Source organism: Meleagris gallopavo, chromosome 11, assembly GCF_000146605.3.
Source record: "Meleagris gallopavo isolate NT-WF06-2002-E0010 breed Aviagen turkey brand Nicholas breeding stock chromosome 11, Turkey_5.1, whole genome shotgun sequence".
In the NCBI taxonomy this organism is placed as follows: Eukaryota; Metazoa; Chordata; class Aves; order Galliformes; family Phasianidae; genus Meleagris; species Meleagris gallopavo.
In genome coordinates, this window is record NC_015021.2 from 11,045,404 (window position 1) to 11,058,026 (window position 12,623).

General features: G+C 50.7%; 3 protein-coding genes across 6 annotated transcripts in view; 2 read left to right on the forward strand and 1 right to left on the reverse strand.

The window, feature by feature from the left end:
* Positions 1-35, forward strand: part of LOC104912652 (cohesin subunit SA-1-like) — a 58,524-nt gene extending 58,489 nt beyond the window's left edge. The window contains exon 8 of the mRNA XM_010716721.2: positions 22-35. Coding sequence (XP_010715023.1) covers positions 22-35 — 14 coding nt within the window. The remainder of the gene's footprint in view (positions 1-21) is intronic.
* On the forward strand, positions 7-5,066 carry SCLY (selenocysteine lyase). 4 transcript variants are annotated; one of them, XM_010716575.3, is made up of 12 exons: positions 7-266; positions 341-441; positions 548-695; positions 968-1,095; positions 1,219-1,383; positions 1,737-1,843; positions 2,128-2,164; positions 2,545-2,628; positions 2,780-2,882; positions 3,035-3,110; positions 3,720-3,920; positions 4,030-5,066. In XM_010716575.3, exons 1-11 carry the CDS (start codon positions 104-106, stop codon positions 3,877-3,879), a joined length of 1,272 nt encoding a protein of 423 aa, XP_010714877.1. In that variant the 5' UTR covers positions 7-103; the 3' UTR covers positions 3,880-3,920; positions 4,030-5,066. The 4 variants fall into 4 exon arrangements, with proteins under 4 accessions (XP_010714877.1, XP_010714876.1, XP_010714875.1 ...); XM_010716574.3 differs by having other exon boundaries at positions 4,815-5,066; XM_010716573.3 differs by having other exon boundaries at positions 3,720-5,066.
* Positions 5,067-7,024: 1,958 nt separating this feature from the next.
* SLC35G2 (solute carrier family 35 member G2) lies at positions 7,025-12,591 on the reverse strand. Its single transcript, XM_031555145.1, has 2 exons — positions 9,347-12,591; positions 7,025-8,680 (listed from the first exon to the last, which is right to left on the reverse strand). The coding sequence occupies exon 2, from the start codon at positions 8,656-8,658 to the stop codon at positions 7,423-7,425; it is 1,236 nt and encodes a 411-aa protein (XP_031411005.1). The 5' UTR covers positions 8,659-8,680; positions 9,347-12,591; the 3' UTR covers positions 7,025-7,422.
* Between the last annotated feature and the right edge of the window lie 32 nt (positions 12,592-12,623).

Sequence of the window (12,623 nt, forward strand, 5' to 3'; positions counted from 1 at the left end):
GGCGCCATTGTTGCGGGTGAGGCGTGAGGAGCTGAGGGGCGGGGAAGCGGGGGGGAGGTCGGGAGCCGAAGGAGTTCTCCTCCGTTACGAGGTGAGGACGGCAATGGGTGCCGAGATGGAACAGCCGGGAGAGGTGGCGGGCTTCGCCGGCAGCAGGGTGTACCTGGACCACAACGCCACCACCCCGCTGTCTCCGGAGGTCGCGCAGGCCATGGACGAGGCGGCTCGTCGGGCCTGGGGCAACCCCAGCAGCTCCCACCCTGCAGGTAAGGCGGAGGGGCGGCGGCCGGGCCGGGGCGAGGGTCCGTGGGAGGTGGAGCTGCCGGGCTGTGTCCCGCAGGCAAGAAGGCCAAGGAGCTCATCGAGAGCGCGCGGGAGAGCCTGGCGAGGCTGGTGGGGGGCCGGCCCGAGGACATCATCTTCACCTCGGGGGGCACGGAGGTGAGGGCACCTGGCGGTGAATGGCCACCGTCTCTGTGCGGAGGGGATGGGGAGAAAGGGTGCCGTGCGTTCCCTGGGTCTTAATTCTCCCCTCTCTTTTTCTCAGGCTAACAATATGGTCATCCACACGGCCCTCAGGTACTTCCGAGAGAGCCAGGGGCAGGGCCGGGCCATGCCGCACGTCGTGACATCAAATGTGGAGCATGACTCTATCCGCTTGCCACTGGAGCAGCTGGTGAAGGAGAGCCTGGCAGGTAAGAGGAGCGCTGGGATGGAGCAGGGAGGGATGGGACTGGGGATATTTGGCCACAGCTGCCCTCACATGGCACAAACTCCTGATACATGCCCACATTCCTGCAAGCTGGGCGTGGTAGCTGGCTAGTATTAGACACCTGCTGACCCAAGAGTTGCAGGACTCTGTCTGACTGCCAGTTGCCCACACAGCCCTTCTGCTCTTCATTAGTGTTTGGGCAGCAGCACTGAGGGGCTTCTCAGCAAACCTGGAGACTTGTTTCTTATCTTGCAGAAACCACCTTTGTGCCTGTATCCCCGCGAAGTGGACAGGCTGAGGTAGATGATGTTCTTGCCGCGGTGCGGCCGACCACCTGCCTAGTTACCATCATGTTGGCCAATAATGAGACAGGGGTCATCATGGTGAGTCTCTGGATAACAAGTGGGATGAGATGCAGCCAAGAAGGTCCAGGAGACATCCTTGTAAAAAGATGTTTAATAAGAGAGAGGAAGTGATTCCTCACATGCAGACTCCCTTCCTGTCAGCCTGTTGCAGAGCTGAGCCAGCGCATCCGTGCCCTCAACCAGAGGAGAGCGGCGGAGGGGCTGCCCAGGATCCTGGTGCACACAGATGCAGCACAGATGATTGGCAAGGGGCGCGTGGACGTGCAGGAGCTGGGGGTGGATTACCTCACTGTTGTGGGGCACAAGGTACAGCTTTGCTCATGAGGCTCAGACACCATTTGCGTTTGTCGATATCTCTGGTCAGTTCAGGGTAACTAGCAGAATGTTGCTGGGAAAGTACTGTGGGGCACAGCTGTGGGTTTGCAAATCTCCCAGATGCTGAGATCCCAGGAAATCCCCCAGCAGCTGAGCAAAGCTGGGTGGCGGGGATCGTGCCAGTCAGGGAGATCTGTCTGGAAGGGAAAGTAGGAGGTGACTGAGGGCCTAGGACAGTTCTGCGGGGCACTCTGTTTGGTTTAGGCAGTTGTCTGTCACCAGGGCACCTGCCACTGTGTCTGCAGGGTCAACGTGAGTTTTTGGTTTTGTTTTTTTACCTGCAGTTCTACGGCCCGCGGATTGGCACACTGTATGTGCGTGGTCCTGGCACCACCACCCCACTGCACCCCATGTTCTTTGGAGGCGGGCAAGAAAGGAATTTCCGACCAGGGTAAGGTGGCTGTTCAGTGGCAAAACTGCACTGGCTGTTCAGCCTGAGCTGAGGTGTCAGCGCTGTCATTTTCATCCCTGGGTTAGAGAGATGGGTTTTTGTGTGGGAGCTTCAAGTGCAGGTTTTGCATGGGTGGAGTCACAGGGTGAGCTGTCCCCTTCCCAGCTGCATCAGAGAGCTCCGTGTGGTGAGGGGTCCCATGTGGGGAGCGTTTGTGTCCTGAGACTGGAGGGTGGACCAGAAGGTCCAGGTAGATAAGTCACTGCTCACTCTTCTTTTTCCAGCACTGAGAACACCCCGATGATTGCTGGCCTTGGCAAGGTGAGTTGGAGATAGGTGAGAGGTTTCTCGTGGTTGCTGCCTGGCAAAGCCAGCACGGACACAGCCTGCTGCACTCCTCAGTCTTTAAAAATGACATACTGAGTGCAAGAGGACATTTGAACTCCAGGAAAATGAGATGTGAGTTTCTAGTGCCAGCCTAAGGAGCTGCTTCAAAGTACACACTGCAGACTTTGCCCTGCAGAATCCCTAGCAGTGGGGCAGTCACAGCTAATGCTGCACGGGGCACTGAGCGCCTATTGGGAGACAGGAGGAGTGGCAATTGCAGAGGTTGTTCCTGTGCTGCAGTTGCATGCTAGGGGGCTGCATTGTGGAGGGAGTTGTTTAAAGGTTACTGACAGAATCTCTCTGGGTCTTTTCAGGCCGCAGAGCTGGTGAGCAGGAACTGGGAGGCCTACGAGGCCCATATGCGGGATGTTCGGGACTACCTGGAGGCCAGGCTAGAGGTGAGCGGATCTGGCTCCGGTTGTTTCTCCCCTTCCTGGATCTCAGCCTGCAGAGGGCAGAGCCCTGGGTTGGAGCGAGTATGTCCTGGCTCAGCCTCCTCCTCACCAGTACACAGCTGCTCATGTTCTTATAGCCCTCTGATTTCTCCAGGCATCCTTTGGGAAGATGAGGATCCACTTCAACAGCCAGTTTACAGGCTCCAAGCGACTCTGCAACACCTGCAACGTCTCCATCTTGGGCTCAGGCCTTCAAGGTAGCTCTGTTCATATATCTCCTTTGTTCAACTTCCCCACTGTGCTGCAGCATGCTGCATGCTTGAGACACATGGGAGCTCAGCCATGGCTTGGGCAGTGAGTCTCAGAGGGAGACTGGGCACGGAGAGATTTGTGCTCATGTGTCTTGCAGGGCGCAGGGTGCTGTCTCACTGCAAGATCCTTCTCGCCAGTGTTGGGGCTGCCTGCCACTCTGAGAAGGGAGATCAGTAAGCAGCTGGCCCTAGCAGGGCATCTTTTCATAGGGGAGAGGGTGGGAGGGAGGGAAATAAGGCAGGGGAAGAGACTGTGGGTGGCTGTCGGCATCATTGCCCTGCAGCAAAGGGAGTGCAAAGCTTTCTAGAGATGCAGAAGGAGGCGAAGGAGGTCACTGCAGGAAATACAGCTGGAATGCATGACTGCTGCTGGGAAGGACTTTGTCCCTCCTGGCTCTGGTGATGCAGCTGAGATTGGAAGTGCTCCTCAATGCCTGGCGCTGCCATAGTAGAATCTGCCTTATGTCTGGCTCACCCACTCAAGCCCTTGTTGGGTCTCCAAGGGACTCCTTTGGTTGCGTATAGGACATCAAGTCCTTTTGGGCTGATGTACAGCAATGCCATCTGGAATTGCCAGTCCATGGTGACACTGGGTAGCTTCCTTCTTGGAGGAGGAAAGCCAGATCTGCCACAGGGAAACAAGCTGTGTGGAGCAGATGCCTTTGGAAAACAAGCGGTTTTCCTGGAGTGCATCTGTACAGATGTGCTCCTTATTCAGGCTCTGCGAGGCTGTCTGGTGATGTGTTTTCAAATTAAACCTGCTCACCTCCACGTTTGTTTCAGGCCCTCCTCGATTCTGTTGAGCTGTGGGATCCCCTGCGACGTAGCGCAGAACGCCTTGCGGCTGAGTGTGGGGCGAGACACCACCCGCGCGGACGTGGACCTGGTTGTGCAGGACCTTGTGCAGGCTGTGGCACAGCTTGGCAAGGACCAAGCCTCATAGGCCCCAGGAATCACTCCTTGCCCGTCACCCAGGTTCTCGGGGTAGGATTGTGCTCTGCTTCACTCCTGGCTGCTGGCTCTGGCAACCCCTTTTATGTGGGTTGTACAGGGCAGGATGGTGACCAAACTAATAGCAAGTCTCTGCTAACAGGATTTGCTCCTCCATTCTTATGTCCAGTCTTCTAACTCCATGGCTGCAGACTGAGTCAATTTGTAATCGGGGTTTGGCAGGAATAACCTTCTGCCTGACAACTAACCTGGCTGCCTGCCAGCCAAACTGACCCAGCCTCCAGCTTGAGATCACTGATTCAACATCGTGGAAGTGGTGGCTGGAGGAGGAAGCAAGATAGTCTGTTTCAGCAGCAGTATGCTCTCAGGTCTGCTTAGCTGCACCGCACTGCGTAGCTGGTTTGCCTCCACAGTGTGTGCTGCCTTAGCAGAAAAGCTTGCCAGTGCGTGCTAGTGGCAGCAGGGAGCTGGGAGCTGTGCTGTGGAGATGGCTTTGCTACTTTGGGGCTGGAGCAGCCCATCTAATTCTTGCTGAGGACTCTGTCATCCCTATTGCATGGTGCAAACATTTTGGGAGCATCGCTATCAGGCACTCCTTGCTTGCCAGCACATTTCTGCATGTGTCAAAGAGTCTCAGAGCTTGGCTGCCTCCAGAGCATGACAGGCGTGGAAGCCGTAGGAGGTGAAGGCTTTTGCACTGGTTGCTTTCCACAAAGGAAGCTTTCCTGCTGTCTGATCGCTGAGAGGAAGAAAGACCATCTGTCCCAAGGAGAAATGAGTTTATAGCGACGCAGCAAGAGGCTGGGCTGGGCACTGCTCTGCCCCTGCCAGAGCCCTAAGCCACAAAAGTGTTTTTTGGCTGGGAAAGTGTTGGGTATAGCTTTCCCAGCGCTGTATTGCATTACTTGCTCCTTGTCCTTCCTACAGTGGGCAGTGCTCCTGTTGCTGGCTCCACGTGCTCTGAAAAGAAGTGGCTGTTGCAGGAGCCCTAATGTGTGCCAGTGCCCGAGGAAACGTGTCACCCCTGCACGGCCAAGGCAGTTCTAACATTAGGAGGACACAGGTGTCAAATGCATTGGGAGTGCTGCAGCTGGGCTGACTCATTTCTGGGAATCTGTTTTTTTGATATTCATAGGAATAAAAGTGATTACCACTGCTGTGGCATTTTCCCATGTAAAATGTATTTTCCCTGGTGTTTAGGGGGAAGCTGGACTGGTTGAGGTCATAAGAGGGATGGCTTTTCCCTCTGAAAACACTGGTGTCCCAGAACCGCCGGAGGCACAGTCTGCTGGCACGGGGAGGTGTCTGCTGATCCTGGCTGCAATGCAGCCATAACCCCAGGGCTCCCCATCTGCTGTCAGCTGGCAGGGCTCACAACCAGCAATGCTGGGGGGTGGGCAGGGAGGGGGCAGCGGGGAGCCCTGATCACTCCTTGCTACTGGTGTTGCCCCTGAGCAGGAAAGCACAGGGCAGCAATAGTGACATACTGGGATATTTTCAGAGGCCGAAGTGTCCTGGGACTGCTTAGGAACTATGGTAAGAACAAAGCCTTCAACTTCTCATCTTCTAGTTTCCTTCTGGCTTTATTTCATTGTGACCAACTGCACCTCTGAGTGGCCAAATAGCTCTCAACTTTGAACATTTTCCTATTTTGGATGTCAGCCACAGCATGCCCTTAGCCAAACCACTTCTCAAGTCCTTGTTTCAGCTCCAGACAGCAACTGGGCTCATCACACAGATGCCAATCCAAGACTCAGCACTGCACCCCTTGCCAGAGAGACAACTTGAGGGCATGTGGAGAGGTTATTACTCATGCCACTATGATGGTCAGGGTGTGCTGAATTCATCATACAGCATGCCTACCACCTGCCTTTCAGTTGCTTCCCAGATATCCTTGATATCTGTAACAGCATCAGTGTCTGTGTTTACTGACACCTCCTGCTACTAAGTGGTCTTTGCACCCATTCCTCCCTGCTACCCTGGTGGTCTCAGGAATCTGATGCCCCTAGAGCCAGAGTGCAATGGCTCAAGTTTTCTATCTGAAAAAATACTGTGATATGTCTTCTTTGTTATTCTGTTTCAGGAAGTCAGAATCAATGGACTTGTAGTGTTTATTGTCAAGACTATGTTTACCAACAAGGAAGATTTATTTTCTCCCTGTTAAGAGACCCATTCAATCTATCAATCTATTGGGATTCAATCTATCCCAATTGTTGCTGTGGTTTCACCAGATCATATATACTAACTGAGCCATTCCTGGTAAGCAGCAATGGCTCCCTCCTTGCCTGGTGGGCACAGGGTGCAAAACAAACCCATTGTGTGCTCAGACTCCTCCTGCTGTGTCTTTTCAGCTGGCTCCCAGCAGTTCCAAGGAGTTCCCAGAAGGATGAGAAAGATGAAAGCAAATGCCTCTGATGCCTGACCTCACATTTCTTACTGATGGTCATGGCAGAGTAGGAAGGATGTGCGGTAGGGACTAATGCAATTACTAGGCTGCATTTAATTGCAGAAAGCACAATTGTGGACGCAGATTCTTAAGACACTCTTTCCTAGCTGTAAGCAGGGCCAGGAATGCCGTCTGTAACCATGACATTCCAGTGCTTTTTGTCCATTTAATTTTTAACTGAATTGTTAGGACCCAAGCATGCTGACTCAGAAAATCATTGAAAGGAGACTAAGCTTGCAGTACTTCTTTGGGTTGGAGAATGTGTTTAGGGGCTGACTGTTCTGGAAATGGTTTTACAGTCACTAGATGCCTACCAGGCTGTTTCTTGTAAACACCGTTGCTCACACCTTAATCTCAAATGCAGCCTTTATTTTTCCCTCCCTTGCTTAACAGTTGAAACCTCTTTTGGAGAAGGTGGTTCTAGAGAAGAAATGCTGCCCTGCTCCAGAGCTCTTTTCAGAGCTGTAGCACAACTGCAGACCACTCAAGGGCATGGGGGGAAAGACACCTCTAGAGGTCTGGGCTTCCTGTGTCAGTTCAGATAGAAGCCTAACCACAGAGCACAAAAAGCTTTACTGATACATTATTTTGTTTATATAGACACCAGAAACACAAGTCACAGAACTATTAGCGTTACTTCATTTGGAATATTACAGCCAAAGTGTAAGAAATGTTACACAGGATACAGACACCCTGGTTAACCATTTTAATGTTTTTACTGCTCATTTTCCTACTACCACAGTGCACAATAATGACAGTTGCTAGTGGATCCCTCTGTATTACTTCAGCAGGGTAAGTGAGGCAGAAAAGGCCTACAACTTGTCCTGTGCTCCACTACCCCTTATGCTGGAGACAAATATTCTTTCATCACATGACAAACAGTGACTGTATGCGCTAGAACAAATTCACCTGTCATGGAAGTCTGGAAATATCAACGTTGCTACATCAGCTGTGAAGTTACACAGTAGAAAGAGGACCTGACCAGTACACTAAGACACAACAGAGTTGGAATATCTTACTTTCATGTGGTTGCGCATGTAACAGATACAGCAGTAACGCACGTCCAGAACTAGACAACAAAACTGCAGTTCATTTAATGGAAGAATCCACAATCTCCTGATAATCTTGCCTTTCTAAATTCTTCCAGGACAGTTTATAACATGCAAGGAAGAAAACACTAACCAAAATAACTGCTCCCCCAACAAGATCGTAAGTACCTGGCAAAATGCGCAGCACGATGAGCTGCAGGACCATGGCAATGACTATCTCTAGGTGCTGTACAGTGCTGACCAGAGCAGGGTGGAACTTGCTCAAGGCGTAGTAGACCCCCAGGAAGGCTGCTGTGGAACACAGGCAGATGGCGAGGAGATAGCTCCAGGTTTCTCCATCCAGTGGGACGATTGGCTCCTGAAGTAAGAACATGGTGGATGCCCCCCATACTGTTCCTGTCCAACTGAAGGTGAACAGTGCTGTCCACATGCTGATGTTATCTTTGATTGACCTGTAGACTATCATGGAGAGAGCAGTGGTCAAGCCTGCCATAACAGTCATGGTGTAGCCAAAAGCTTCCTTCCAGGTGCTCAGCAGAGAGTTTTCTTCCTTAACGATGTTGGGGATCATGACCAGACAAACACCAAACACACTGCCAACTACCGTAACTATGTCTACGTAAGCCATTCCTTCATCTACTAGCAAAAAAGCCAAAATGGCACTGAACACTGTAGTGGTAGCCCTCCACATAATGGTCCCGTTACTAGGGGGAACTATAGAGAAAGAAGTATAAGCGCACGTAATGGAGATAACGTTGCAGACCCCGTAGAAGAAGAGCCGGAGTCTGTACCCTTTGGGGCCAAAGGGTGGCTCGTGGTAGTAACACACAGCAGTAATGGACAGCACTTGTAAGACTGAGCGGATGAAAATTAACTCTAGTGATGGCACTTTGGAACGATCAGAAATTAATCGTGTAATTAGAGCCACGCATCCGTGAGCCACGGCAGATCCAAAAAGGACTATCCACATTTTCCTTGACTGCAGTATATTTCCTTCAGGAAAGTTCTGGAAATGCCCCATCTCACTGGGCTTGGGCAGTTGTGCTGGCTGAAGCTGCGTGTCTATTGCACCAAAAAAGGTCCTTTCTCTTTTTTTCCCAGCATTCAGTAGTCTTGTCTTTGGACTGTCCTCCATAAATACTCCCGTGTCTTCATTACCATCCTCATATCCCTCTTCTCCTGGCTGGGGATAATGAGATGTGTATTTCACTGTTACCGTGTTGGGATGAATTTTCACTCGCTTTTTGACTGGATATTTTTGGAAAGATGAATCCATTTCCTCAGAGAAATATCCTGGTCTTAAGGAAAAAACAGGGATGCACCATTATTTTTTATTTCCTGAATACTAAGAGATTCATTAATATGCAAATGCTCTTAGTGATTACAAGCCATTTTTATGAGCCATGTCCAAGTACACATAGATTGTTCTTGGTTTTGCTTTAGCTCCATTTTATTCGCCAATTCCTGAAAATGGCACGTTCCCATTATGTATGGGTTGTATAATGTCCCAGTCTATCTGTATTCTAACGAGAAAGTTCTCTCGCTGAAGCTTTTTGGCCAGTAAATACCCTGTAATGAATTATACTTGTTAATTGCTTGCTAATTTTAAAAGATTACAGGAGTTTGGCAGGAGATGACAGCCTCATTTATAAACCCCAGAGAGCAGCACAGGGAAACATCATCCCTGAGCAAGTTGGCATAGGTAGCGTATGAAGAAACAACACATTTTTGAACGATACTTGACAATGTTAAAATACCTTCTTCTTTTCACATCTTATTTCCAGTGACTGACTTTGCAACAGACTAGTTCTTCAAGTCTCATTCAATGCTTATTTTGTTGTCCACAGTTCCCTGCACCGTCTATGCAGAGCCCTTCCAGTGAGGCAGCAGCAGGGAGAACGGAACCTTCCTGTAGGAGGCCCACTGTGCCCCACCAAATACACCAACTAACACGCAGACTTTACCTGCTCTTGAGAAGTTTGATTCCAAGCCAGAAGGAGAAAACACTTCTCTGTCATCTACATCTTTGTCCACATATCTAAACAGAAACAGTAAAAGCTCTGATACCAAACAGAACAGGGCACAGCAATCTTAGCAAAGAAAGTAACACTCAAGGCAGGCATGAGACATTCTGATTTTGTTCAAGGTTGAACGTTTGAGACGTGCTATGAGGCCGTGCTCCTCTGGAACTGGCAACATTGGAGCACTGTTGGAGAAGGAAAAAAAAAAAAAAAAGGAAAAAGCAATCAAGTGTAATCTTGCTAAAATCACGCTTCAGCTTGATCTCGGAATTATTGAGTGAAGTAATCTAAAGAGCGAATGGTGGTTTGTGAACACAAGGCTCCTACAGTTTAATAACAAGAAAATTCACCATCCGATGCCCACCGTCCTGCCTTTACCTCTGCAGACGAGGGGATGCCCAAGAGGGCTCATCCTCCCCAGGAGCTGAGAGCAGCTCAGCCCCACAGGCCACAGCAGTTTGGCCTCTGGTGTGTATGACAGCCGTGGGGGGGTTGGGCTGCAAACAGCAGCACATCGCCAGGGAGACCCGCAGACAGAACCCACATAGAAGGCAATGACAGGAAGGTGTGGTAGCACTTCACAGATAGCTATCGTGACCCAGTTCAGCCTTCACATTTTCTCCATCCATGATCAGTGACAGCCAAAGCAGTGCCTGTGCCTGGCTGACAACAGCATCTGCGTAAGAACAGTCTTTTGGTCAGGGTGAGGGTTTCTTAACCCCTTGCTTACACCCAAGCGAAGCTGTATCCCAGCTCTTAGACTGAGTGGTTGGTAGGGGCAGAGAGGAATGGGGCTGAAAGTGCACCCAGGACACCATTAAGTGGTGGAGGAGGATCCAGGACTCCCATTAATGCACAGCATATATACTGCAGGAAACCTGAGAGGCACCAGCTGAAATGCCAAGGTGAGTAAATAGAGGGTAAGAGCTGAGCATCAGCTGCACTCGAGGGCAGTGTGAACCCATCTGGCATTTAAACAAAAACTACCAGCATCGTGCCCCAGTCTTATCTGCCGCTGCTTATGCTTTTTCTGTAGATCAGCTAATTATAAGTTAATTTCAGATTCTTTTAACAAGCAAATGCAAAATGAACAGGATGAGTCCGGGAAGGCAGTGCCTTTCACAAGCACAGCTTTTCCTTGTGTACCTAGCGTTTTCTTTGTGTTTTACATTCACTATTCTACCTTGTCTTCATTTTAAGACGTGGGGAGGACCTTGATCTCCACAATACATGGGGAAAGTGGGAGAACAAAAATGCAAACAGTGCACACGAGGTGTTGTTATTTGAGCAATAGTGGATCCAGCCTGTGTAAACTCAGTCCTCATCCAGAAACAGATGAGTACATGCTGCAACTGTTGGTTCATGAGAAAAAAAAAAAACAACAACCCCCTCAAATGCATTTCTCTAATTGTTAGCATACTGCAGCATCTTTCTTTCCTCCTGAGTTTTGGTGACATTTTCTTCCAGCAAATACAGAAAAGGGAATAGAAAAGAGATGAAATGCATTTGCAAATGTAGTGCTGGACCTGTGTAATGCATTCAGAGAGCTCCCTGAAGGGAAACAATGGCTGATGGGCACACAGCTCAAAATGGCTGCACGGCTCAGCGCTCCCTTCAGCACTACCAGCACTGGCAGCAGGGAGGTCTGCAAAGCAGAAAGGAGAACGTCAGAAATGAGGAGCAACGAGAAAAAAAAACCTGCAGTGCTTCAATCACAATTGCATTTCATCGACTCAGGATTGGGTATGTGACGTGCTCTGCTGTCTCACAGGGTATCTGTTTGTACATTCAGGCCACCTGCATTTCTTAACAGTGAGAATTTCAGAGGGGACTGAGATGGGTGCGTATCCCAAACCCACAGTGGTTGTCCTGCAGGCAAATCTAAAACAAGTTAACACAGCCTTTGCAGAAAACTTGCCACTTCTGCCAATGCCTTTTGTGGAGATCACATGAAGCTCGTGGGGTTTTTTCTGCTTTGTATCCGGAGACAAAATGGTTTATTTGCATTTCTTCTGAAAAATATAATTAAATTTGGAATGAAATATAACAGAAGGCTGACAATTAAATCCCGTGCAAAGTTCTCACATTGCATAGCAAAACAAACTCTTGATTCAGACACCAACCTGACTCCCGTTTAAACTGCCAGCTCTTGGAAGCCGCTGACTGCCAACATGGGAGCACATTCCCATGGGTGTGCAAATCCTCACAACGGACTCACCGAATGTCACACACCATTAATACAACACCCACCATGACTTCTTTTGTAAAAGAACCCCTCCCCACCCCTCCTAAAAAAACCAAAAGCATGACACGTATGCTGATTAGCAATCCCAAGGTAGGTAGGAATTCACGACTGCGTGCCATTCAGTGCTGAGCAGTGGGAGATTGTGCTTGCCTTCTTGCCATGCCTGGGGGAATTCAGCCTTTGACATCTGACTGCTGCTTACCGTCAAAGATTTTTAATAGCCTCACAGGAAAATACTCTCAACCTATGCCAGGTGAGGCCAAAACCTGTCAGCCAAGTGAAATGTAATACGACAGATCTGCGGGCACGGCACCCGCAGCTCCTAACAAAGTCAGAAACGCGACGCCAGCCATCCCCGCGCCGGCAGTGCCGGCCTGGCAGGACGCTCCCTAACGCTGCCGGGATATCGCCCCGAGCCCGGACAGACGGAGGCAATCTCTACCAGGTTACTACAGACAGGTAATTTCCGCTCACGGATCCAGCAGGCACGGCGCATACCCACACAGCTCCGTGACGGGACTCGGCCTGTCCCTCTGTCACACCGCTTTGACTCCTCGCAACGCGGTTTTTCCTGCGGGCTGCAGCAGAGCCCGGCGCGTAGCTCCCAGCCTGCGGGCCGAGCGGTGCGGGCTGCGGCACACGGACGGAGCGGGGCAGGCAGTTCAGTGCCGTGTCACCGACACTGCGAAAGGGATGCACGCCACTAAATCGGAGCACCTTCATCTTTCCGGCCAGACGGCCTGGCTACATCCGTGCACTTATTAAAAATCAGTGATACTCGAAGGAAGATCGCAGCCTTTATTACAGCCTGGCGGCGGACAGAAGATGTTCTCTCTCCTATTTCAGGAACTGCAGGACGCTAACGGAGCTTTTTGGCGAACGCCGTGCTGCTCATTCACCGCTTCCCACGCTCGGCACGGCCCGCACGCTGGCGGCACCCGGCGGTGCGGCTCCGTAAGCGGCCGCCGCCGCCCG